Source organism: Lampris incognitus, chromosome 11 (genome assembly GCF_029633865.1).
Source record: "Lampris incognitus isolate fLamInc1 chromosome 11, fLamInc1.hap2, whole genome shotgun sequence".
Lineage (NCBI taxonomy): Eukaryota > Metazoa > Chordata > Actinopteri > Lampriformes > Lampridae > Lampris > Lampris incognitus.
The window spans coordinates 35129665-35157632 of record NC_079221.1 but is presented as its reverse complement, the minus strand read 5'-3'; the positions used below and the strand labels follow the sequence as shown (position 1 = coordinate 35157632).

Genomic DNA, 27968 nt, shown 5'->3' with positions numbered 1-27968 from the left:
TAACGGCAGATGAGCAAGACATCTAAAAGTTAAGAACCTCTGCTTGGCCAGATGTTTTTTGTTTCATCTGTTTCTATTTCATTTATCATTACCTACTTTTTATACTTTATATATACTTTATTATATTTTATTAATCCCCATGGGGAAATTATACCGTGCATTTAACCCATCCTAGCTGTGTAGCTAGGAGCAGTGGGCAGCCGCCGTGCAGCACCCAGGGACCAACTCCAGTTCATCTTGCCATGCCTCTGTCAGGGGCACAGACAGGAGTATAAATCCCAACAAGCATGTCTTTTTGATGGTGAGGGAAACCAGAGCACCTGGAGAAAACCCACCACAGACACAGGGAGAACATGTAAACTCCACACAGACGATGAGCTGGGATGACCCCCAAGGTTGGACAACCCCGGGGCACAAACCCAGGACCTTCTTGCTGTCAGGTGACAGCGCTAACCACTCTGTCACCATGCCTCCTTTTATCTGTACACTTTTACTCAATGTAAATTGCATTGAATTTTTTTGTTTTCTCCCCAATTGTGTCTGGCCAATTACCCCATTCTTTTGAGCCATCGTGGTCGCTGCTCCAGCCCCTCTGCCGATCCGGGGAGGGCTTCACACTACCACATGCCTCCTCCAATACATGTGGAGTTGCCAGCCGCTTCTTTTCAGCTGACAGTGAGGAGTTTCACCAGGAGGGGACATAGCGCATGGGAGAATCACGCTATTCCCCCCCAGTTCCCTCTACCCCCCAAACAGGTGCCTCGACTGAGCAGAGGAGGCGCTAGTGCAACGACCAGGACACATACCCACATCCGGCTTCTCACCCGCAGATACTGTCAACTGTATCTGTGGGGACGCCTGACCGCATTGCCTTTTAATATAATTTACATGTTGACTGACTGATTCAACAAATTTCAAAAGATCACTGGGCTTCAAACATGTTCTCTATTTAAAACAAGGCATTTATTATCTGAGGGTTGTGCTAATATTTCTCTCTATGACACCTCTTCTTCCAGGTAGTACCGATTTTAGCAGGTTCAGGAGAATTTAATGTTGTAATAAGAGCAGCAATTTTTGCCACATACCAGAGAGCAACTGAACAACAGTGATAATAAAACACTCACAGGGAGCGTAGAACATCATGAGGATCGGTCTCTCCTCTCGCTTTAGCAGCTTCCTGAAGTCCTGAGAGAGAAGACAAGAGAGGGAACAATATGAGTCATCATTGCTAAATAACAAAAGATACCCCTTGCATATATATATATATATATATTTGATTTTTCCCCTTTTTCTCCCCAGTTGTACTTGGCCAAATACCCTATTTTCCAAGCTGTCCCTGTCTCTGCTCCACCTCCTCTGCCAATCCAGGGAAGGCTAGATACCTCATGCCTCCTCTGATACATGTGGAGTCACCGGCCGCTTCTTTTCACCTGACAGTGAGGAGTTTCACCAGGGGGACATAGCACATGGGAGGATCACGCTACTCCCCCCCAGTTCCCCCACCCCCCAAACAGGCGCCCCAACCAACCAGAGGAGGTGCTAGTGCAGTGACCAGGACACATATCCACATACGGCTTCCCACCCGCAGACATGGCCAATTGTGTCTGTAGGGACGCCCAATCAAGCCGGAGGCAATACGAGGATTCGAACCAGCGATCCCTGTGTTGGTATGCAATGGAATGGACCACCACGCCACTGGATGCCCCACTGCAAGCATATATTACCCAAAAGGCCAACTCACTCATGCTTCACTCACATGCTAAGCAAATAAATAAATATTACACCGATGATTATTTAATGGAAACAGAGGTTTATGCTGAAGTTACCAATGTCACACAAGATACTCGGATTCATCATGCGCAACTTTTTACTTGTATTTCATTGTTTATTTGTGTTTATTCTAATACTATATAGCACTTTATGACTAAATAAACACTTTCCGCCCCATTAGATAGCTTTAAATTTAATTTTCTTATTCTGGACACTGTGGACATTTCCATCTGGTTCCTGCAGCCTCTTCCCTCACATCCTCTTTCATTTGCCTTTATCATTACCTCCATGAGTTGAGCAACTTCCTGAGAACTTCAGCAGAATGTTCTGTTGAACCCCTTGGAAACCCTCCAGCCACGAGAAGACAAGCAGGTTGGTCAAATTAAAAGCTTCTTCAAAAAGTGTGTTTTTGTGATCCTGTATGTGTGTAGGACTATGTGTGCATGAGTATGTGTGCAGTATTTTTTTTTTTTTAAATGACTGCCAACCAACCCGACTGGCAGAGTGCTGTCTTAAGTGCTGGAAGCGTTGTGGGCATTGATGAGTGTGTTGGGTTAATAGACTGTATGAACTACGCGGTGCAACTCCTTGATGTTGAAGACCTGAACAGACACTTTTATGAATAGGGGCTGTGTTGACGTGTCAGACACACGGTGTCGGCTTCAGACGCGTTAATCTCATCAAAACCCTCAGGTAAGAGCGGCTCGTGAGTGGACGCTTCGCCACAAAATATGCTTTATCTCAGCCGCCTGGTTGCCGCCGTGACCAAGGTGTTAAGTCTGTGTACGTCTGGAGCTCAACGCTTAATCCCAAGTGACTGCTTTGCCACGTTTGCTTCAGTCTGAAGCTCAACAGGCTGCGCGAACCCTGTGTGACTTAACTCTCTTGTCATGACTTACTTTTTCTGTCTCTATGTGGACGACGTCTTTTGCCTCAGCGTTCTCCTCCCACAGCGGGGGTCCCGAGGGGTCTTTCAGGAATGCCACCATAGACTAGAGAGAGAGAGAGAGAGTTAAAGAGAGAGAGAGAAAGAGAGAGAGAGGAAGAAAAGGAGAAAGAAAGGGCAGACAGGTGAGCCCAAGAGATAAGGACGGAATAAAAAGATAAGCAACAGCCAGACAATAGGCAAAAACTTGTAGCCAACACAAAACCCCACTCATAATTACCCTGCCAACAAAAGAATCCCTGGTGACAATTTACACACACTCTCTGCTGGGCTCTTTTAAATTCAGAAACAGGTGATCTTCTAGGCTGACAGATGGTAGCTTGTGTGCATTTAACTGTTCCTGCATCCATGAGGCTTCAAAGCCATCTCCCTACATGTCTGATAATGGCTGAGATAAAGCTTACAGATAATTACAATAAATCATATGTCTGCAAAGACAACAGCCAGACATGCATCATTCAGCAGCGCTGCCACAACGACAGTGTGGACATGGGCAGAATTTACAATGATCAACATTTTAATAATGAGCATGTTTACATGGAAATCCACACACTGATTACAGGAAGTAAACAGTCAAAGGCATGACTGCAGTTAAGAAGTTCGCTTGGTCCGAAAAATTTGATTTTTTTTAATATTCGGCCATACACTCCCTTTTTAGTAAGCTGCCTGAGGTGCAGCTACTCTTCCAGTTCTCGCTGCGGTCGTCGCTGGATCTTGGCAGAAAGTCTTCAAGCAAGCTTGTGCCATCATTTCCTCAGCCTGTCTATTTTTTAATTCATTGTTCTTCACGTTATTGCAGAACGCCATGATATGTGCGTTCCTGCTTGCAATTTTGTCTGACAGTTTGCTGCAAGCCAACAGCTGTTAGTTGTTGTGCGTTTCAAGCGTATCAAAAAGGGGGGGGGGGATGAGAAAGGCTTACATTGATCAAACAACCACCCATTCACTGCATCTGCTGTGATAAGGTTTGGAAAGTAAATGATGAACATAATGCAGTTAGCAGACCGTCTGAATGTGGGGATAGAGAAAACTGAATGATGAGCTAATTAAAAGCAGAGCAGTGGGAACACGGGTGCACCGGATTCGTTTCCCACCAAAGGTCATTACAAGTAATGACTGATTAATGATAATGATAAAGACAGATACAGTGAATGTTAACAGGCTCCCACACATAAATAAAAAGAGACGGAGATGTGCGGCACCTAAGCTGACGTGAGAGAACGGTCAGGGTTTACTCACCTTGAACGTAGCCGGCCTGTTGTATTCTGTGTGGAACGCCCCATCTCTGCAAGACACACCGGGCACAACGCTCACACGGGGCAATTCAAAAGGTGAACACTGCTATAAGCTGAGGAAACAGCGTTACTCAGGGAGCAGTGAAGTGTGAAAAGCACGTGTGACGCGCAGTTGAGTTTCTTACTACTCACTTGTAATGGAGGAGGTCGGTCCCACCACCCTTAGAGCCTGGGTCCACCTTCACTTTCTTACAGAGTTTACGACCCTCTGCATCTCTAGAGAGCGAGAGAGTGTGTGAGAGAGAGAGAGGGAAACGAGAGAGAGAGAGAAGAGAACACAGTGAGATTAAAGGAGGAAACATGATTAATGGGGAGAAATCGGCATACTTAAAATATTACAGCATTAAAATTAATTCATCATGCCTTGATAAGAGAAAAGATGTAAAACTTTTTCTTGTGGATTTTTTTCCACCCCTTTTTCTCCCCAATTGTACTTTGCCAATTACCCCACTCTCTGAGCCGTCCCAGTCACTGCTCCACCCCCTCTGCTGATCCGGGGAGGGCTGCAGACTACCACATGCCTCTTCCAATACATGTGGAGTTGCCAGCCGCTTCTTTTCACCTGACTGTGAGGAGTTTTGCCAGGGGGACGTAGCGTGTAGGAGGATCACGCTATTCCCCCCAGTTCCCCCTCCCCCCGAACAACCAGAGGTGGTGCTAGTGCAGCAACCAGGACATACACCCACATCCGGCTTCCCACCTGCAGACACGGCCAATTGTGTCTGCAGGCCGGAGGTAACACAGGGATTTGAATCAGCGATCCCTGTGTTGGTAGGCAAAGGAATAGACCGCCACACCACCCGGAGGCCCTCAACATGTAAAACTTAATATAACCAAAGGCTCCCAGGAAGAGTTGTCCATTTAAAGTCATGCTTGTGTTGATGAATACCAGCATACCTGCAGAAAAATTAAAGTGCTGACTTTAAATGCACGGCACTGAGTATCAGCTGCACCCAAAAAAATACCTCCATTTTACAAAAAGACTCATTTGTGCAACTGAAAAAAATGTTTTTTTGGTATCACAAATAGTCACAAGTGTCTACCCACCCACATAGTCACACTTCCTACAGTGATTCAATGATTTTAAATTTCACTTCTGTAATGACAAGCCAGAGGAATCTGCACTGCTTTAGGAAAGACACACGGTGAAAGGGAGCGCTGAGCCCCGAGTAAAACAGAATAAAAACAGAATTTAACAACAGCACTAAACAGTCATCAGCCAGATATCTCGATGTGCTTTAAGAGAGGAAGGGGAACGCCATCACCGACGCATGCATGTTCTGAACTGCCTTGTGTGTGTGTGTGTTTTGATAGAAAGAAAGCCGCATTTCAGGTAATACATGTGTACCTTTTTTGCTAATTCTGCTGACTTATGATCACAGATGGCACCGGTGGGGGTTCTCACCGAGCAGATGTGACCCTGACAAATCGTATGAGGGAGCTGAGATGCACTCTTCCAATTCAAAACATGTCTGTCTGCTAACTCCTGGTAATGCCCGCCGCCGGGGAGAAAGTGTCAAAAGATGATAAGAAGCTGAAAATGCCAGACACAAGGGTTCCCAGCACCATTTTACAGAGAGGATCCTGAAGCAGGCACACAGGAGACTGTTGACCCCTACTGTGCCCCATGGAAGCCCATCTGACAGAGTCTCACTTCCACTTTAACATGCATTACAATACTGGCAGAGAATACAAAACCTCCTCTTGGCAAAATTCCTTCATTGTGCGAGCTGCTAATGGAAATAAAAGGAAAAAAAAACAACTTCTGTGCTTTTCATTTTGCTCGGGACCATCTGGAACCCCCTTTTAAGAAACCCTTCAAGGTCCTCCAGCCACACTTAAGAAATCACAGCCCTTGCAAATTAGCTTTTTATAAACAAGGCAAGATTATGTGGTATAATGGGGAAAAAGATACAAGAACTGGGAAATATTAAAATGGCTGAGTTTCCCTAACACTTTGTGTGGAAAAAAAGGTTCACTGTGCATTTTTTTAAAAAATTTCTTTTTTAGTAATGAGATGCAATTACACACCATGCTTTTCTCCTGGCCCAGTGCAATTTTTGGAACTACTGTGTCATACTTTGCAGGCCTGGTTACCAACCTACTGTTGTAAGAGGGAACCACAGAGTGGTTAGCAATGTCAACAGGTGGGGCGTCCCGGTCTATTCCGTTGCCTACCAACACGGGGATCGCCGGTTCGAATCCCTGTTACCTCCAGCTTGGTCAGGCGCCCTTACAGACACAATTGGCCGTGTCTGCGAGTGGGAAGCCGGATGTGGGTATGTGTCCTGGTTGCTGCACTAGTGCCTCCTCTGGTTGGTTGGGGCGCCTGTCCGGGGGGAGGGGGAACCGGGGGCAATAGCATGATCCTACGTCCCCCTGGTGAAACTCCTCACTGTCGGGTGAAAAGAAGCAGCTGGTGACTCCACATGTATCAGAGGAAGCATGTGGTAGTCTGCAGCCCTCCCCGGATCAGCGGACAGGGTGGAGCAGTGACCGGGATGGCTCAGAAGAGCAGGGTGATTGGACAAGTACAATTGGGGATAAAAAAAAAAAAGTAATGTCAACAGGCCAACACTTTACGGTTACATGTCAGCAACACAGTGGGACTAGACGTCACTCACGGCCTCTGAGTCACTGAGGTCAATGAGGTGCCAACTGATCTCAGCCACAACGCGATGCTCATCGCCATCCTGTTTTTACAGCCATTTCAACAAATCGGATCAAACTAAACATTCAGACAAAAGAACCACAGGAATGCCATTATCACTCACCCTCAGAGCTGTCAGCATGAGTCATTTACTGAGCAACTCCGTCGGGTACGGGAAGGAGAAAGAAGTGTCAGCGACCTGGCCGCTCTGTGATCCGCAAGGGTTATCACAGTCGGTGAGGGAAGAAAGGATGAGAGAGAAGCCCCGGTGTGATGTTACAGCGCGGGGTGCAAACAAAACAGCCGAGGAGTGAAAAGTGATGGTGCAGCCGAGTCAAGGTGACTCATCAACCGCACAGGCCAAACCTAACTGTTGTCCAAAAGAGCACTGATAGGAGGGGTTTCAAATTTTACGGCCAAGCAGAGAAGTAATGGTCCCCAACACAACACAGTCGGTCTCATCGTCCTGCCAAAAATGGGTGAATGATATTGAGGAACATTTTTTTCTTCTGGTGCAGTAATGTGCATTAAGACCGAATTAAATCGCTTAATGATTTGGAATAAGTGGCAAATTAATAAAGCAAAAATGTTTAAACCATTGCACCTTTTGATGAATGCATTTGACCAAAATGCCTTTGAAATAAGAGTGAGAGACCATACAGCCTAACTAATCTGCAAAATTAATCTGTAAAATTAATCCAGTTTTCTACTCTGATCTGTCAACATTGCTGCACAAAAGCTTGAAAGGTCAAATCACTTTTTATTTGGCCAAGTATGACAACATTGTACAAGGAATTTGACTAGGTACATTGGCATTCTGTGGGTGCAATGGGACTATCCCCTATCTGCCTAGGTGTATTGCACTCAGTTACTCATAACATATACATAAAGAGCAGGATAAAGATTAAACAAGGTTAGACATGAAAAACTGAATAGAAAGTCAAAATATGAGTGTTGAGTGCAATATGAGTTCCCCTCATCTTCACCCAAATGTATTTGCTGCCATATTTCTGTGTTTGCAAATCAGGCTGCTTGGCCCCAAGCTCCCTTCCTGTATGACCCTCATCCCGTCCCCTGGTGGACCCTGGTTGGCCACCACTCAGGTCTCTGTCATCTGTTTCAAAAGTGTGTCATCCTGGCCTTGGTGGCCCTTTTCTTTGGCAGGACGGACTGTTCTCACACTGCGATTTGCGGTCTCTTCTCTCCGCTTCTCTCTTTCTGTCTCGCTCTCCATCCACCACAAGCTCTCAGCTGGGGCTTTTGCTTTGGAGCTTGTCCATGTGAGATGGTGAAGGGAATATGCCAAAACCACGACGCTTCACTGTGACGACTGGCACTAGATCACTTTGTCCTGCAGTGATGAGCCCAGATCACTGTAGCTGCCCTGGTGGGATTCTGGCACTTATATTGCACTCAGCCCTGGAGAGCGCTCTCTCACTCTCACTCTCACTCTCACTCACACTCTCTCTCTCTCTCTCCTCTCTCTCTCTCTCTCTCTCTCTCTCTCTCTCTCTTCTCTCTCTCCGTCATCTCTCTCTCCTCTCTCTCTCTCTCTCTCTCTCTCTCTCTCTCTCTCTCTCTCTCTCTCTCTCTCTCTCTCTCTCTCTCTCTCTCTCTCTCTCTCTCTCTCTCTCTCTCTCTCTCTCTCTCTCTCTCTCTCTCTCTCTCTCTCTCTCTCTCTCTCTCTCTCTCTCTCTCTCTCACTGTCTCTCACTGTCTCTCTCTCAATTCAATTCAATTCAATAATACTTTGTTGGCATGACTGCATTCATTACAATGTTGCCAAACCAGGTGATATAAGTTACATAGTGAAATAGGTTAATAGAGTGTTAAATAAATAAATAAATAAATAAATAAATGGAAAAAGGAAATAGGTAGAACTGGTAGAAATATAGAATAGTATGTGAACAGTAACTGACAGTAATTGGAACAGTAACTGAGAGTGTTTTAGTCACTCACTGACCCTTAGGCTCTGGCATTCCGACACATATTGTGCGGCAAGTTATGCCCTTTGGCCCTCTGCTAAAATAAGTGGCCATTGCTCTTTCTCCTCCAGGAGTAGAACATTTGGAATCTGGTTTTCAAATTTCTCCTGGTATTTTTGTCTTGTGTTTTGGAATTTCTCACAATTTAGGAGGAAGTGCATCTCTGTCTCGATCTCTCACTGTCTGTCTCCCCCCCTTGCTCGCTCTGGCTCCGGCTCTGGCTCTGGCTCTCTCTCTCTCTCACCGTCTCTCTCTCTTTCTCCCTCACTGTCTCTCACTGTCAAATTCAAATTCAAATTTGCTTTATTGGCATGACAAGCATTCTCATATTGGCAAAGCATTAATAACATATGATAGAAAATACTTAATGTCATAACAAACAATACAAACAAGATAAGACAGTCGAAAACATACAAACACACAAACAAACAAACAGACATTATATTAATGAACTGATTTTAGTCACTAATTGTCCCTCACTTTGTGGCAGGCTGTTACATACTTTGCTGCCATCCATGAACATTGGGCTTTCTCACCTAATAAGTAGGGGATTGCCAGGGCAGAGTCAAAATGTATTTGTGTTTTTGGTATTTTTGTGAATTTGGGGTGGTATTCTTTTCTTATATGTTTGTATTTGTCACATGCGGTCAAGAAGTGGAGCTCTGTCTCCACCGCTCCTTGACCACAGTGAGAGCACAGCCCGTCCTCTCTGGGTAGCCATGTTTGTCTGTGTCGGCCTTTCTCCATCGCCAGGCTGTGCTCACTGAGTCTGTACATTGTAAAGGTTTTTCTCAGTTTGTTATCAGTCAGCGTGGTCAAATATTCTGCCATGGTGTACTGTCTATTTAGAGCCAAATAGCATTGAAGTTTACTTTGGGTTTTTGTTGTTTCAGTCCAATAGGTTTCATAATTTTGTTTTTGTTGATTGACAATTTGGTTGGGTCGAATTTGTTGAGGAATGATGTCACTGTCCTGAGGCTGGTTATTATTAGTGGTGTTAGAAGGGTCTAATGTTAGTCTGTTGAGCGTCAAGACCAGTTGACTGAGGGGACTCTTCTCTATGTTCATCTCTTGGCTTTTGAAGGATTTATAATGATAGGGTTTGGGGTCACTCGTTTTTAGGTGTTTCCGGAATTGAAGGGCTCTTTTTTCAATGTGAATTATTAGAGGGTATTGGCCTAATTCTGCTCTGCATGCATTGTTGGGGGACTTCCTCTGGACCCAGAGGATTCTCTTACAAAATTCTGCATGCAGGCTTTCGATTGGATGTTTTTTCCCCTTTTCCGAATTCGTGTTTTGTGAGAGGACCCCAAATCACGTTGCCATATAGTGCAATTGGCTCAATCACTGATTGGAATATTTTGAGCCAGGTACTAATTGGGATGTCAGCATGTGTTGACTTTTTGATGGCATAGAAAGCCCTTCTTGCCTTCTCTTTCAGTTCAATAACGGCCAAGTTAAAATTTCAAGTGGAACTGATCTTCAATCCTAGATGTGTGTAGTTAGTTGATTGTGGGATTTTAGTTTTCCTAGGGTGAAGTTGTAGTTTGTTCCCTGACATCTGGACCTTTTTTGGATCCTTTTTTTCCCCACTGTCTCTCTTTCTCTCTCTCTCTCTCAAGCCTTAGCTTACTGGAGCGGAGACTTGAAATAAAAGACAGGTGATTGACTACATATTCAGGCAGCTGGGTGAAAAGGACACGTACAGTGTTGTGTCTTCGAAAACAAAAACAAAAACAGCTGAGGCTGTTTGGAGTTCTGATGCTGTTCTCTGAGACCATCCGGCCTTCCGTCGTAAACAAACTCGAGAGGCAGGCTGAAAGCTGGGTGTCATATCAGCCGAAGAGCGATACTGGCTTCTTTACAGTTTCGTGAATTTTGATGCACTCTTTCCTCTCGAGTGAGGACTGTGAGTGATTGATGGGTTGACAGATGTAGGAATGGCAGAAAAAAACAAAACAAAACAAACTTGCCAAAAAAAAAAGTAAAAAAACAAAAAAAACAAGTCAGATGTCAGATCACCAGAGAGCAAAGAAGGGTTGTGCATTGGGAGGACAAATTCTGTGGGTGCAATGGGACTATCCCTCCATCTGCCTCATGTAAACACTTTCAGAGCACATGCTAGAGATAGATGTGCTCCAGACAGGCATATGACAGATCTTTTGCCTATGACGTAGCGCATTGTACTGACTTCCAAGAAACAGACATGGAAAAATGACGTTGCACTATAAACATAAGTCACACACACACACACACACACACACACACACACACACACACACACACACACACACACCAAAGAGAAATAAGAAAGAGAGCCATAAAGTATCTTTTTCTCCTCTCTGCTGCTTGTAGAAGATGCAGATTATGCACAACAACACAGATTGAGTTCCCTCATTGTGCCCTGAAGATTTGGACTACAAAAACAAATGAAAAACCTCTTAAAGGGAGCACTACGAATGATACGCAGAGATATGATGTAAACGGATTGCCGCTCCAGTAGATCTGATAACTAAGTGGGCGCCTGTCAATTGTGCCAGTACAAAAGAGCCAGTGGAACACGGCCATTAAACCCCAGGCCAGAAAATGTTAAAAATCACACAGGAACAAATTGGTCTAACTCACTACCATCCGTCTGAAAACTCCCAGGAGAAATGGATACTGTAATGCCACAAGGGAGGTGAGGGGTGTCCGGGTAGCGTACCGGTCTATTCTGTTGCCTACCAACATGGGGATCACCAGTTCGAATCCCTGTGTTACCTCCGACTTGGTCGGGTGTCCCCTACAGACACAATTGGCCGTGATAGGGAAGCTGGATGTGGGTATGTGTCCCGATCGCTGCACTAGCGCCTCCTCTGGTCAGCTGGGGCACCTGTTCATGGGGGAGGGGGAACTGGGGGGAATAGCGTGATCCTCCCATGTGCTACGTCCACCTGGTGATACTCCTCACTGTCAGGTGAAAAGATGCGGCTGGTGACTCCACAAGTATTAAGGGAGGCATATGATAGCCCGCAGCCCTCCCTAGATCAGCAGAGGGGGTGGAGCAGCGACCGGGACGGCAAAAAAAAGGGCAATTGGCCAAGTACAATTGGGAGAAAAAAAAGGGGGGGGGGGTCCACAAAAAAAAAAAAAAAAAAAGGTAAAAACTGCACGGAAACAAATTGTTCTAATTCAGTACCATCCGTCTGAAAACTCCCAGGATGAATGGCTACTGTAATGTCACAAGGGAGGCGAGGGGTGTCCGGGTAGCATAGCAGTCTATTCCGTTGCCTACCAACACGGGGATCTCAGTTCAAATCCCTGTGTTACCTCCGGTTTGGTCGGGTGTCCCTACAGACACAATTGACCGTGTCTGTGGTAGGGGAGCCGGATGTGGGTATGTGTTCTGGTCACGGCACTGGCGCCTCCTCTGGTCGGCCTGGGCGCCTGTTCATGGGGGAGGGGGAATTGAGGGGAATAGCGTGATCCTCCCATGCGCTACATCTCCTTGGCGAAACTCCTCACTGTTAGGTGAAAAGAAGTGGCTGGCGACTCCACATGTATCGAAGGAGGCATGTGGTAGTCTGCAGCCCTCCCCGGATCGGCAGGAGGAATGACTGGGACGGCTCGGAAGAGTGAGGTAATTGGCTGGGTAACATTGGGGAGAAAAGGGGTAAAAAAAAGAAAAAAAAAACAAGCGCGGTGAAGGTACGATGATAGCGGAGGTGAAGAAGCCGTACAAGTTTTAGGATAGCAGAGGGGAAGAAGGCATACAACTTTCTTTTTTTTCTAAATTTAAATGATCTTGTTACTTACCCACAGTTGACCCAGGCGATGGTCCCTTGGCCCTTCACCGTCTGAGCAACGTCTGAGAGCAGCTTCAGCCGCGAGTCCCCTGATGTGGCTACGAACACACAGAACATACTGTTAGCCGCACGGTTACCAAAACCATTCAAAAGGACATCCCCAGTGCTTCAAGACACACAGAGCACTGTCACATCAAACACAAAGACAGGGAAGCAGCGTTAAGTTACAGGATGCTCAATAGCTCACCACAAGCACCTTGTGACAGAGAAAGGGATCATTGGGTTACGGGGGTGTGGGCTTTCTTTTTCTAATGTCTCCAACTGGCTAGGTGGTAAGGGGCTTGAGTTACATTAGCTTTCAACACCTGACAATGGGCCGACTTTCAGCGTACAGTGGTAGTAGTCACAGTCATTTGAGTTCTAGTTCGAACCCGCAGAATGCTGTATACTGCAGTATTACAGGACATGCTGACCATGGCCTGTGAAATCAAAGATTGAGAGTTCAACGCTGGCAAGACTTGCACGATCTAATGCGTCAAAGAGAAAATAAGGTCTTGTTGCACAACTGCTCACTCTGGTGAGAGAGAGCCGCACAAGAAAAAAAAATAAAACAAAAAACTGGTCAATAACACATCAATAATATGGTGCAATAGTTGTCATTTCTAGAGATATGGCAAACACAGTGGATTCCTGCATGGAAAGTTAAGTGTAATATTCTACACCTCGTGTTACACAACGCATCATGTTAATGCCTCCCCCCAGCTACACTTGTGTTCAGTACAAACAGAGAAATTCCACTAGCTGCCCTTGGCTAAGCTTATATTTAGATTTGGGTATTGTCATAGCTGCCAAGATTCCTGCCTCACACAGACTTGGTAAAAGAGAACCAAAAAAAAAAAAGAGAAAAAAACAGTACCATTTATGGAGCAGATTAAGTAGATACAGGTTGGTATTGTACATAAGGGGATTTTTTTGATGTTCTAAAATGGTTTGATGGGCCCTGATTAACATAAAATCCAACTGGGAACTGGCTAACTGAGCGACTGGACAAAGGCTGCGAATAATCTGTTAGAAAGTGGGGCGAAACTCGAGGAACACTTGCCACCGGCGGCGCACAAAAATGAAGGGGATGTGCCAGAGAGCCATCAGATAACGGGTCAGCGAGGTGGAAATGAAAGGTTCATGGTGGGAAATGTGAACAAGGTGGGGAGGGGGGGGGGGGACTCTAGCTCCTTTGGAGTAGGAACGCTCTGCAACGCTGCAGCGGACAATCAATCATGGCTGGAGCTCAATACATAGGAGTCTTATCCAATGACCTAACACAAGGTGAAATTGGCCATGAATTATGAAACAAATAAAGCTGAGGCTGCGGGGCGATGAGAGCCTTCTGCTGTTTATGGTGGGGTTGTTTATGGGTAGAATGGAGAAGTAAGTAATGCCTAGCAGTTCTTTGCTTGATCATCTACAGCATACTACCTCCCCACCTTTCCCCAGCCTAGAAACATTATAAAGGAAATTAAAATGCAAGGGGGGGGGGTTCCCTAATGGCCATAAGAAAATGCTAGTTTATGACTCTTGAACTGCACTGAGCTTTGTGCTGATCTTTAATACCATAACATTCGTGTTTTCTAATATTAGAAGAAAGAGAATAAAGTCTATTTGAAAGATCATATGGGCCAGGGTTGCATGAAATAATGACCTGATTGCTTTGCAAGATATTCTGATCACAGATGTTACATACATGCAGAGTGACTTTTTGAATTACATATTTACATCTGGATTCACTTTTTACATTGGATAATCTTAAAGGAGTAGGATTTATCGGTTGAGGTTTGTAAACACGACATCCAAAGTTGGCCCCTCCTCCCCAGCTCATAAACATCAGAAGCCAAACCCCCTGACCGCAGTTGCAAGAACACATCCCAGTGTACAGGCCAACTCCATATCCGTCTTCATTCCCATCCTCTCCTTCAGTGCTCGCCAATGGGTGAAAGCCAATCCTGGATTCACTCTCTTTTTGGAATGAGCTTTGTCTGTGTTTCACCTCGTCATATTTGCATTTTTCCACCACTGTGTCCACCATTGTCGTAGCTTCCTCTTAGACGCATGCTTACGATCTCGACCCGGCACCTGGTCACTATGGTTATTTTGGGGGGATTTCCCCCCCTTTTTTTCTCCCCAATTGTATTCGGCCAATTACACCACTCATCCGAGCCATGCTGGTCGCTGCTACACCCCCTCTGCCAATCTGGGGAGGGCTGCAGACTACCACATGTCTCCTCTGATACATGTGGAGTCGCCAGCTGCTTCTTTTCACCTGACAGTGAGGAGTTTTGCCAGGGGGACGTAGCGTGTGGGAGGATCACGCTATTCCCCCCAGTTCCCCCCCCCCCAACAGATGCCCTGACCAACCAGAGGAGGCACTAGTGCAGCGACCGGGACACATACACACATCCGGCTTCCCACCCACAGACACGGCCAATTGTGTCTGTAGGGAAGCCAGACCAAGCTGGAGGTAATGTGGGGATTCAAACCGGAGATCCCCGTGTTGGTTGGCAACGGAATAGACCGCCACACTACCCGGGCGCCCCATGGTTGCTACGTTTTTATACAGTCCCGCTGCCCAAAGGTTAATGCCCAGAAACATCCCATAAACAGCAAAATAAGAAAAATAAGAAAATACAGAGGACAGGTTCTCAGATACAGACACTGCCACACACATCTAGAGGGTCATAAGTGATGATTGAGGATTATTTTTGTATGAGTCTATTCATTGATTTTTAGGAAAATTCTACTTGTTCAACCTTTAAGCAATTTAATTGATTAGATGTTCCCATATTGACAAATTGTATGACCATTAACTGTAAAAGCTAAATCAAAATAATTCTGTTCCAACAAAAGTTGCGTTACATTGTTTGTGAAATAATATCAATGACAGCATATCTTTTGTGAGGAGCCCATTATGGAATAGCCTGTGTATCCATGTCCAATCTATAGCCCTACTCACCAATGAATAACTACAGGTGGGCACTGTGTTATCTTACCTGTCTTGGTGTACAGCACTAGGACATTGGTCCTTGTCCTAAGGAGCTTTTTGAAGTCTTTGTGGTCGCTGATTTTCTCGATAAGAGGGGACACCTTAACTGCTTCCAGCGCTGACGCCAGCCACATCTGGTTAAATATAGATACACAACAGTTTCAGAAACAGTCATACCCATGCATCTGGCAATCAACATGGGTGGCCATCAAGCAATGGTTTCTGGAGAATTTGTCAGTGGATGGAGCATTGGCTAATCCCATCACATGGGTGGCATGGTGGCCCAATGGTTAGCACTGTTGCTTCACAGCACGAAGGGCCTGGGTTTGAACCCCAGGCCCTTTCTGTGTGGAGTTTGCATGTTCTCCCCTTGTCTGTGTGGGTTTCCTCCGGGTGTTTCGTTTCCTCCCACCATCAAAAAGACATTCATGTTAGAGTTAATACTCCTGACTGTGCCCCTGACCAAGGCAATGGAAAGAAGAACTGGAGTTGGTCCCCGGGTGCTGCAGCTGCACAATGCTGCTATACATTAGGATGGGTTAAATGCAGAGAACAAATTCGTTCTAACAATACAATTCATTGTAAGAATACAATGACAAATAAAGTGGCTTTATTGACTGAGGAGGGAAACTGAATATTCTCTCGTGACAGTTTAAAAAAAGAAAGCTTGTGTGCAACAACAAGCAACAACAGAAACCAATACAAAACCAGTCAGGTGTATGAAAATCTACCAAATGAATCAAAACTTTCAGGTTTCACGTCTTTCAACATCCAGCTGCTGCTTTGGCAACCACCAGTGAGCATAGGCTGAATATCAGCACTAGTCCAGGTTGAGACTCAGACCTACAGAGGTAGAGCTGCAGGCTTGCAATAAAAACACAGTAGACAACAGCACAATAAATCTAAGGGCCATTCGGGCCAAGGATACTGGCTGCCTAGCCAATCTTTTGCCAGCACTCAGAACTGAAAGAAAATGTTTAACCGTCTTAGCTTGAGATTTAGACTTGTATGCATGGTGCAGCACAACTCTCAAACATTTAAACTTCTCATTAACCAAAAGTGGTAGGAGCTCTGATATAGCTGCCTGCAGATATAAACAAAGGATGGCCTCCCTGTTTAAAAAACAAAAACACATTCATAATAATGGATTCAAAGAAAATAGATGGGGGTGTGTAATTTGACCATTACCCTGTATGGAGCTCTTGATCACCTTAAACCCAGCGGGGGTGGTTTTGCTCATGATGCAATAAATACACTGTAATAAATACCCATGAGGAGCCAAAGCCTGTCAGTCAACAGTACCGTTAAACGTAGGACTGGGCCATACTGATAAAAATAAAATATGACAATATTTTTGACTGAATACCTCAATATCAATTATGGGGCAATATTTTGGCGAGGACTACTGGAGCTTTCAAAAGATATTTACACACAAGTAAATTCTGAGAAATTATCATTTGTAACGTGGATATAATGACCAAGCAGGCAGAGGCATTTATTGTTAATTTCACTCAGCTAAAAAAGACTAAGCGCAGAAAATTGCATCTCTTTACTGTAGTGCAGCCTTTAAGACCTGGGAATGACAACATTTATAGTACAATAACCAAAATCGCAGATAATATCTAGCCCAGAGGTCTTCAATGTTTTTCAAGCCAAGGGCCCATTGGCTGATAGAGACACAGCGGAGGGACCCCCTATTACAGATTGTATAAAATTGTGTTGCTTATTAATCCGTGCCAACAATAATGTGTAGGGCGGCCGAAAGTGCCATGTATAAAAGTACTTTGTAATGGTGTATACAATGCTAAGCCCTTAAAATACTAATTACTGACAGATTCATATGTTTACAGAACATGTTTTTTTGTACATTTTTTTTATTTAGGAAAATCAAATACTTAGGCTAATAATACGTACCATTTTGGCTAATATGGCATGTAATTATTTCCAGTTTTTTACTGTCGCCGCACATAGAGTGGTTTAGCATAGGATCTCGGCTTTCAGGGTGATTACATTATTGTACGAGGATTCATGGGTATCTTCAATGTTGTAATTTCTTTAAGGAACAGCAAGATTGATCTTTGCTTATTATAGGTTGTATTTATGTTAATGTGTATTTTTGGACGCATTGTTGGAAGAAAAAAAGTTTGGGATCAAATAATTTGGCGGACCCCTGCAGTAACTCTGAGGACTCCCTGGGGGTCGCGGACCCCCTGTTGAAGATCTCTGATCTAGCCTCATATCACTGTATCAATATATTGCCCAGCTCTAAGTTATGAAATGCACAGAAAAAAGACAGCTTTCCCCTTAAACATATGATGTGCTCCTTCCCATCACTACCGATTAAAAAAATCCTAGCTCCACACCTTGACCACCCCCCGACAGAGAGCTAAATTAGACATAAAACGCTGTCTGCTCATTTGCTGGATCCTCGCTGACTAGCAATATCACCTGAAATGAAAACAAGCACCTGTCAATTCAATTTTCCATTTCCGATTCCTGCCTGGGTATGTGCATGACAGGACTGTTAAGCTGCTTGCCTTCTCTCATTGGTATATCTCCAAATTAACAAAGAGGAAAAGAGCTGCAAAACCAACATGAACCAAGAAAAAAAAGCTGTACATTAGCAGGGTGTGGAGAAAAGTCTCAACCAAAGGGCAAATAAATGCTTGAGGTAAAATCGCATGCTGTCCAACTATTAACTGGACATAAGTCTGCATCTGTTCCTATCTTTTCTGCAGATGGATGTCTGATTACAGATAGGGAGGATCTGATGAAAAGGTAAACTCGGTAACTGATAATTCAGGATACCAAAATATGTGGTTTGGGATCCATGGGAAAGGGATTGAGGGATGAGAATAAAGGGTGAGATAATAAAGCTGACTGGGTAAAGAGCTCTGCATACTTCAAATGAGCTAGTTCATATGACGCGCCATCTGACCGCCTTAGACAGCAAAGTCATTCACACCTTTTTCAAAACGACTTAAGTCGAAGGTGGGATGAGAAGCTGTTAGTCACACACAGGGATGAATTTATAAATCAGAAGTAGTTGTTGCTAATAAATATCAGTTGGAAGCGGTAACGTGCAATTTCTGTTTTCCATGAGAAGAAGAAGAAAGGTTCTCTTTACTTTCATACAAATACAGCTTTATGCAAACTGCCATCACATGTAATGTTTACTGGCATGTAGGCCTACACAATGCACTGAATTTTATCATTTGTGCAATATGAACTTCCACAATAAATATAATGCAAAGGGTCGCAAATTCAAAACTACCAAGATTCATTGGACAATTGAGAGAGAGGGAAAGTGCGATGCTATTTGGCTTAACAGTAATTCATGGGCTGTTAGTGGCTGTTTGCACTGTGACCCCCGCTGATTACAGACAGTTGGCTGTAACAGAAAATTGGCTTCTTTACATTTAACATTGTGTGTCTCAAATAGGGCTAGGTGATACTGACAAAATCCAATTTCATAATATTTTTGACTAAATACCCTGATATCGATAATGTGGCAGACCAATTTAAATCCTGTTCATTTACACAACAGCTGGTCCATTTACACTAGCTGGCTCTTTCATCCGGGGTCCTCTGTGTGCTCCCTCCCATGAGGGGAGGTATGGTGTGGGTGGGTCCATTCTCATTCTCCTTGCTGAACCAATTGCACTGCCGCTAACGGCTTGCCACTCGACGTGGGTAAAGCTGTGCAGCCTTCTCCCTCCAGGCTTGACAGAACTCTGAGGAAGGGCTATGCACTTTGGTTCTGCCATCAACCTCCTCCTTTCATCAGCATTCTTCCGACCTCCCTCTCCACTCCCAGTTTGCGGCACTGGAGGAGGAAATAACCACATTTCTCCACAAGGGAGCCATAATGACTGTTCCTCAATTGGAGGTGCAAAAGGGTTTCTTTTCCCTGTTTTGGAACTGAGTGGCTACCTAAACAGTTAAATTGCTCAGAGACTGTTTCGTATGCTGACAGTCAAGCTGTGCATCTGACCAGGTGACTGGACGAGTTCCATAGATCTGACTGACACGTATTTCCACGTCCCCGTTCTGCCGCGCCACAGGAAGTTCCTGTGTTTTGCGGTGGGAGGACAAAGCAATCAATACACCTGTTTCCCATTTGGTTACTCCCTGGCTCCGCGCATGTTCTCCAAATGTCTGGAGATGGCGCTGGAGCCACTCATGGTGAAAGGGGTGAGAATCTCAACTTATATCGACGACTGGCTGATTCTTGCTATGTCATGGCAGGAAGCGGAAGCCCATACAGCCCTGGTCATCCATCATGTTTTGCAGCTGGGCTTCACTATCAACCCCACCAATAGTGGCCTTCAGCTGAGCCAAGCCCTACCTTGGTCTACTTTTGGACTCCCACGCTATGATGGTGCGCTTGTCAAAGGAGCATGTGGTAGCATTGTTGCAGCTGACTTGACACATTTTTGAATTGGTCTCGGTGCTGGCAGGGACTGTCATGTATCTCCTCGGGATGATGTCAGCAGCTCACACAGTTGTGTGTCTGGGGCTGCCACACAGCATGGCTATGGTTGAACCCAATCTGAGACAAACAGTGCAATCGCCACGTCCTCGCACTGGCGCAGAGAGATGTGAGATTTTGGGAATCACCCGGCCGTCTCCGCAAGGGAATTCGGCTAGGGTGCATCTCCCACTACGTTCAGGTCTTCACAGATCTCTCCCTGACCGGCTGGGGAGGGACCCTTGGCCAGGCCAGTGTGGGAGGTATATGGTCTGGCGTTCCTTGCACATAAACCTTCTGGAACTCAAAGCAGTTCAGAAGGTGCTTCACCCCTTTTCTCCTCACCAGAGAGGAAAGTACATCATGGTGGGGTCAGATTCCACAGCTGTGCCAAGCCCTCGGTGGGTTGTTGCAGTACGGTATGAGACTCTCGGGTGGGGCAGTGCTCAACCATTGGACTGCTGTTGTGGTGCAGTTTAGTACGAGACCCTCAGAGGGGACAGTACTTGACCGTTGGAATGCTGCTGTGTAGGGTGTTATGTTGGCTGGTGTCTGACTAGTGTCAGTCGGGCCCAGCTGGGAGTACATTCATCCCTAATGGCCTTTGCCTTAGGTGTGAACCAATAGTGAAGCCCATTAGAGGGCGGCACATGTAAAACATAGAAATAGTAGTTACCTTGGATGTAACTCCAGTTCTACGAGTATGCGTGTGGCCCCCTAACCTCTAGCCCGGGTGGCCCTAGTCTTTGTAGCTGATTTCAAAGTGAGATGAACTGCGGAGAAGCTGGAGTTTATAGGTGGTAGGGCACTCTACAGCTCCTACTACTTGATTGGATAGTGAGAGAAAAGATCTGTCTCAGCTGCCGAGGCGGAGCCTCAAAGCGTAAAGTCATTAGAGAAGCTCATTAGAGGGCTACGCACATACTCAGAACTGGAGTTACATCCAGAGTAACTAACTATTTTTTTATGTAACTGAAACCGAAATTATTCGCAGATACAGGTTGCCAGGTATAACAATTCTTGCAATACATGAGGACATCAAGGATGACATTCAGCCTGCCAACTGTGTTCTTGGCGCAAAGCCACCATTTATACTTTGCCACATAGATAATTGTAATCAGATGCAAAACAAGGGCAAATTACACTCAGCTAAAAAACTGCATGGGCGTGTTTGTGCTGTAGTAGTATTCACCCAATATCTTTTCTGAATCTGATACTGAAATGGGGCAGATAAAAGTTGCAAGTGAAGCACAATTCATGGTGCTATCATCCACTGCAATCCATTTGTGAATTTGTCTGTCAATACAGAGCAGGATTGTCAAAAATGGCCAAAAATGACATTCGATTATTCCTTCTAAAAAAAAAACAAATGGGATCGAACTCATTCGAATATATTTTCGCGCATTATGTCCGTAAGAGGGCAAACCAATTCGAGAGACATGACTGCTTGCATAGGTATATTTACTTCAATGTGAACGTCTTTTAAAAGCTCTACTTAGCGACACATTACAATATAAACAAATAAAATCATTTCCTATACCATAAAACTTCATTTAAAGACCGCAGATTGATCGATCGCTCTCTCTCTCTCTCTTCTCTTCTCTCTCTGAACTGTGGTTGGTGCTGGAGTGAGAAATGAGAATGCGCTGTCTCTTGGAGCAAGATGAATCATTCGTAATTGATGTTATTCGACAGCCTAAGTTTTCATGCAGATTAGGTAATATTCATACTGGTTTAAAGAAACAATTTGATAGCATTTTTTCATCTTTGCTGATCAAGAGTTTTGTGCGATAGGAATTAAAGGTTCCGACTTCTGTCCCAAATATAGGCCGGTTGTATTATATAATCTAAGTAAATAAAAGTATGGGCTATTAATTGAAGTTTTACAGTATATAGAATGGTCATTCAATGCTCTGAGTGAGCTGTGCTGTGATAAACATGGAACAGTTATCTTTTCCTTTACATGAAACTGGAAATAATAAACCATTGGCCTTTAGTGCATGAAGCATCTGTATTCATTATTCAATATCTATTCAGTCGATACAGTAGCCTACACTTTTGTAATGTTTTTGTTTAAATAAGATTAAGGCACACAATTCCGAGAAATGTGACAAAGAAGTTTTACCCTGAGGGATAATTTACAATAAAGTGCTTTTAAAAACGGAAAAGCAGGCTACTTACATTCTTGACGCTAGAACTCCCAAAACGCTTTAGATTGTTTGGAGTGAAAATCACTCTCTCTGCAGCAAAGTTGGGTTGTGAACTCTCTGCCAACTTTACCACACGGTTTTTGATGAAATTATTCACTCGTTTCAGCTTGACCTAAATTTCATTTTCAACCAATGAAAGCGACGTTGTGTGACTCCTGTCTGTCATGCAGCGTATTCAGTGCAGCGGACAAGGCTCTCGCGAATTTTTGTGAGGCAGGAGTGCTGCTTTTTTTCACAAACAAATATTAATTTTCACACTCGAATGTCTGTTTTATTTACAATTAATTTATATATTCGAATTTGGAATATTCACTGAGAGCCCTAATATAGAGTGAGTCTTAGAAAAACGAGAGATATCCGCAGATAGAAAAAGATGAACAAGAAGGGGAGTTAACATAATTAGGATAGTTATAATTACAATTAAAGAAATAAGAAGAAAGACAATTTATTTTGTAATTGTACGGTTACAACGACATTTATTCTCTGCATTTAACCCATCCTATTGTATAGGAGCAGTGGGCAGCTGCAGCGCCCGTGGACCAACTCCAGTTCTTCTTTCCACTGCCTTGCTCAGGGGCACAGACAGGAGTATTAACCCTTACATGCATGTCTTTTTGATTTTGGGAGGAAACCGGAGCACCCGCAGGAAACCCATGTAGACACAGGGAAAACATGCAAACTCAGGGCACGGTGGCTCAGTGGTTAGCACTGTTGCCTCACAGCAAGAAGGTCCTGGGTTTGAACCCCAGGCCATCCCAGGTCCTTTCTGTGTGGAGTTTCCATGTTCTCCCCCTGTCTGCGTGGGTTTCCTCCGGGTGCTGCAGTTTCCTTCCACCATCAAAAAGACATGCATGTTAAGGTTAATACTCCTGTCTGTGCCCCTGACCAAGGCAATAGGAAAAGGACTGGAGTGGGTCCCTGGGTGCTGCACTACAGCTGCCCACTGCTCATACAGGATGGGTTAATCAAATTTCATTGTAACTTCTGCAATGACAAAATAAAGGGGCTTTTCTACTTTCTCCACACAGAACGGACGTGGGATGGCCTGGGGTTCGAACCCAGGACCTTCTTGCTGTGAGGCAACAGTGCTAACCACTGGGCCACCATTCTCTTTCAAATCAGACATCCCAAGATATGAGTGGAAATTATTGTTCTTGCAACTGCATTTACAGCCTTTTTTTCCCATTTTACTCGAATATTGTTAACAACACATATTACTGGAACCACTAAAGAAAATTGCAGATCAATATTTAATATCCAGGAATTGACATTATAGACACCACCACTGACTATCCCTGAAACAAATTGGCCACAATTTCAAACACTGACCATACACAATCCAGCCACATACTACTAGCGTTTGACCTAGTCTTGTTTTTCATAGTGTCGGTGATCTCTCCAATGAACTGGGCACAGGCAGTGTCATTGCTGTAGGTCGGGTTTATATTCAACCCACTCTTTTTCATAAGGATGATCTGGGACTTAAATTTAGTAAAAGGTAGCCCTCTTTAGATATAATATGAGCAGTATTACATTTTATCATTTCTGACTCCTCACTGCTTCAGTTTGCAGCTCCCTGGCGCTGAAACGCTGTTTTCCCACAAGCATTCCGCGAAGACCTGCCCTACTCTGCCTCTGATTGGCTAATACTTGTTGCCTTGGTTGGTTAGATTGGTTAAGTTTAGGCATGAGGAGTGAGACTGTTATTGCCTGATATCACAGAACTGTCAAGTCATTACACTCCATTTCCATCTTCATTCTGACTCCACTCTAACCGATTTCTGTGGGGGAGGGGGACTGGATTTTCCCTCACGAGAGACCAATGTATCCACCTGAATCTAACGTCATTTTAAGTTGACACTGATGCGTAACCATGCCAAGATACTAGTTTTGCTGGGGCTTTAAGAATGGAATGAAGTAAAAACAAACTATAACGTCCGGCAATATTGACTACACATGCCATCTAACGCTGGACAACAGCTTGACAAATGGCATTAGTCCCACCTGTGGTGCTGATTGGCTGATACTAGTTAGCCCCCCCCCCCAGCACTCATTGGACAATCACTTTTTCAACCAAGAAACTGCTGTTTCATGTCATAATGCCAGACCAAAAGAATCAGTCAACTCAGTGGGGAGTGGGCGGATTCAAAGGTCTGGATCCAGGCAAAGATAGTTGGGGTACAAATATCAGGGTCAGAGCCAATCAGAGGCAGAGCAGGATGCAGTAGGAGGACATCTTCACAGAATGTGGGTGGGGGGAAAACAAATGACCACACACACACACACACACACACACACACACACACACACACACACACACACACACACACACTAAATTTCAGGCACACTGGTAGCACCCTGGAGCCCTGCAATCTATCAGTAAGTAGCTACATGGTTCCAGATCGACTTGCTGTAAATTAATCTTTAAGAAATGCATGTGATTAATAAATCGGCATTAAGGCTGGCTGATAGGTTCGTTTTTCCAATCCCTGTGGAATGATAGAGGTCACGATAAGTGTGCATAAAGAGTCAGAATACCAGTGATACCAGTATTAAGTTTACACTACTGACAGACATGATTTCATGTGTTGCTTCCATCACCTGAAGCCTGCATGACCTCACAGTGACAGACACGGTAGAAAAGAAATGGCTCGAGAAGATGATGTCAAAAACTCCCCCCTCAAACTATCACAATCGACAAGCTCAGTCAAAAACAGCGCTGCGGCAATGTTAATTTTTCACGTGGTAAAGTGAAGTCTGCTTCCAATGAAGCATGAACTATATTAAACAAGTAAAACCTGTGCACAATAGCCTGGCATTATATAGCTGAGGCATTCAACGGACAAAACAAGAAGAGAATTTAAAATGGCATTTTGCCTCGCAATATAACCAAGGCCTGAGTTTTGCCTGTACGTGAATGGGCTATTATGAACAAGGTTTCCTTTGGTTTGAGTCGCAAAACAGGAACGTGTGGACTGATCCAGCATCTGACACAAGGCTGGCAAGACTGACAGTACGGCACAACTTTTGTGTTTCTGAGGACGTGATCTCTGCTACATTGACCTCCTCCTCAGACTGTGTCCTCTAAGCTGACAGGCAGCCGATACAGAGAAACCCCATCAATGGCTTACAATCAGCGAGCCATGTGCCCTGGCTGTTCTGAAGGCTTCCTTCCATCTGACATGGCTGTGAGCTGCATGTTAATGGTGTTGCATGAGTGCCTCCCCAACACTGTCCATCCCCATTATTACCATCTACTGAGCACACACTGCCAGGAGACAGCCTCACAGTACAGGCAGATCAATGCAGGCAGGATACCAGGAGAGGAGAATGGTGGTATCTCTTTCTGACCCCCCTCTCTCTCTATTCCCTTCTTTCTTTCTCTCTCTCTCTCACACACACACACACACACTAATCTCAAACGGAGCTTAACAGGTATCCGGCGCTATTGGGTAGGCTGGATAAAACAGAGAGAATGCAGAACAGAGTGGAAAAAAAAAACAAGCCTGTTTTTACCTGAGCCACCCTGGCAGCTACCGCACATGCCTATAGTATACTGTGATTATCATTTTGTGTACCTTAAATCAATTACTGGTTTCTTCTTCCAAATCCTGCAAAAGGCTAACGGCAAAAGAGAACAAGCCAAAAACTGAATCTGTCAGTGCGAAACTGTAAACGCTGCAAAACAAACTGAGTCTAGACGTAGCTTAAGATCGCCCACTCAAGTCTGCAATACTTCAATCACAGTGTTGTAAATTGACTCATTTCACTCATCTGCGAAGCACATACACAGCCAGCTGCTCTGCTGTCAGCCACACTTCGGAAGTTTAAATTTCAGCTGTTGAATATATCTAAAAAAAAAACAAGGGCAGCTATTACCTGGACTAAACTCATTCTTGAAATTGTAATTCCCCCATAATCCTTTTAGCATCAATCACACCTGAGCCAATACACCATGACTTGGTTAAGGAGCCATTTTCCAGTTCTGCTATGCAGGAAGTGAGTCAATATACCGAGGGAGGACATAAGCACTCTCTGGACCTACCCACCTTATTTCCCCCAAAAGTTGTGTCCTGTTACGCTGTTGTAAAAAAAACGTGACACTTTCAGAACAAGCACCCAGCTGCTGCCGACTAACCAGAACTCTCCAATCTGCTGTGACCAACCTGCTTAATAAATGGCATCCGGGTTTAGCGTTTAAGGGGCCACACTGAATCAGCACAAATCATACCAGTGTTTCTAAAGCAATTGCCTTGATTTTCCTCTGACAGACGAGTCTAAGTGTGTGTGTGTGTGTGTGTGTGTGTGTGTGTGTGTGTGTGTGTGTGTGTGTGTGTGTGTGTGTGAAGGTGAGTGAGTGTTTTTTTTTTGCAGTTTGGACTCAGGAGTGATTGTTAGGGAAGCTACCCAGCACCCACTGAGACACAGCAGGCCCTGATTTAGAGAAATCTTGGCATTCCGGTGGGAAGAGGCGCATGCTTCCACGATGAGCAATGTATTCCAGGGGAATGGATAGGTCCACGAGCATGTTTCTAAGTGCTGGTTTGCCACCTGTCCTCTATACTCGCCTGTGCCTCTTTGCTAGTGTATAGAAGACAGCCAGCCTGCAGAGAAAAGGCCCTTGTGAGAAAGGGAGTTAAGTTGAGGGGGGGGCGGGGGGGTAGAGGATAGGCAGGTATTGCAGGGTGTCTCTCCTACTCAGTTTGCAAATGTTCTCTGTACGTGTAGCAGTCAAAGGAATCCAGATTAGGGGGGGAAATCAAGAAATTACTTTGACAGGCAGGTCCACCGGAGGGGAACCCCCACCTCCCGCCCATGGTTTGTGGCTCCCAGTAGGAATTACTGTACCTCCATCACAAAGCTCCGCCTGCCACGCTGCCTCAGTAAGATTGCCATTTCTCCTTACATATACAGACATACAACAAACACGCTGGCACGCGCACTTTCTTTCGCTGGCACTGAAACGCGCGCGCGCGCGCGCGCTCCAGTCCACCCGCTGTTTGCAGGAGCAGCTACACAACAGGATGTAGGATAAGGCTCTGTGGCCATGTTCGCCCGCACGGTGCGTGTTAGCGCAAGGAGGGACACGCAAATGCATTGTTTAATCTTGGGAACACTGCAGACTACAAACTACACGTTGCCTTGTCTTATCTTTTGAAGATAAACGATGGTCCGCACACTGTAGCTCCCTAACAGGCGATCTAAACGGACATCCAAAAAGTGACGTGTTTTGGATGTCCGAACACATTGCATATTAGGGAGCTACAGTGTGCGGACCTTCGTCTTAGTTTCCTTCTGGTCCAGCGCCTGATTTACAGGTTTTTTAGATGTGCATGTTCTACTTCTCTTCGTTTGTCATTCGCTATATTGTGATATTCTACCCAAAAAGCCAACAACCAAACTGCACTTCCGTAACGTGCATATCCTTTACACCACAACAACCAGCAGGGATCACACTGTGGTTTTGAGCTAACAAAGCAGGAGCGTCTGCCCTTTTCGGGCTCGTTCAGACATCCGAGCAAAGGTTACCAAAACGAGCACGTAATAAGCTGTGTAACGACTGCTCTATTTGCTACAGGTGGCTGCTATATGAATGGGATCAGATGCACAGACAACTCGGACGCACAAAACCAATGACGGAAACACACACTACACATCACCCCTCGCGGAACTGCGTCGGTAACCGGACGGTTATGGACACTGACGTTCAACGTTTGGACTCGTCCAGATCGGCTGGATGTGCCGTGTTCCCCTATAGCTCCCACGCTTGAGGAGAACGCCCGCCAGGCTCTGCCTGCAATACAGGAATCAATACTCAG

At 44.9% G+C, this 27968-nt stretch overlaps 1 protein-coding gene across 1 annotated transcript in view; it reads right to left on the bottom strand.

Annotated features, from left to right (window-relative positions):
* The window catches only part of pdia5 (protein disulfide isomerase family A, member 5), an 80377-nt gene that overhangs the window by 52094 nt on the left and 315 nt on the right, over positions 1 to 27968 (bottom strand). Inside the window, exons 2-7 of the mRNA XM_056290160.1 lie at positions 15476 to 15602; positions 12442 to 12529; positions 4144 to 4227; positions 3956 to 4001; positions 2670 to 2762; positions 1125 to 1185 (exon numbers count right to left, since the gene is read on the bottom strand). Coding sequence (XP_056146135.1) covers positions 1125 to 1185; positions 2670 to 2762; positions 3956 to 4001; positions 4144 to 4227; positions 12442 to 12529; positions 15476 to 15602 — 499 coding nt within the window. The remainder of the gene's footprint in view (positions 1 to 1124; positions 1186 to 2669; positions 2763 to 3955; positions 4002 to 4143; positions 4228 to 12441; positions 12530 to 15475; positions 15603 to 27968) is intronic.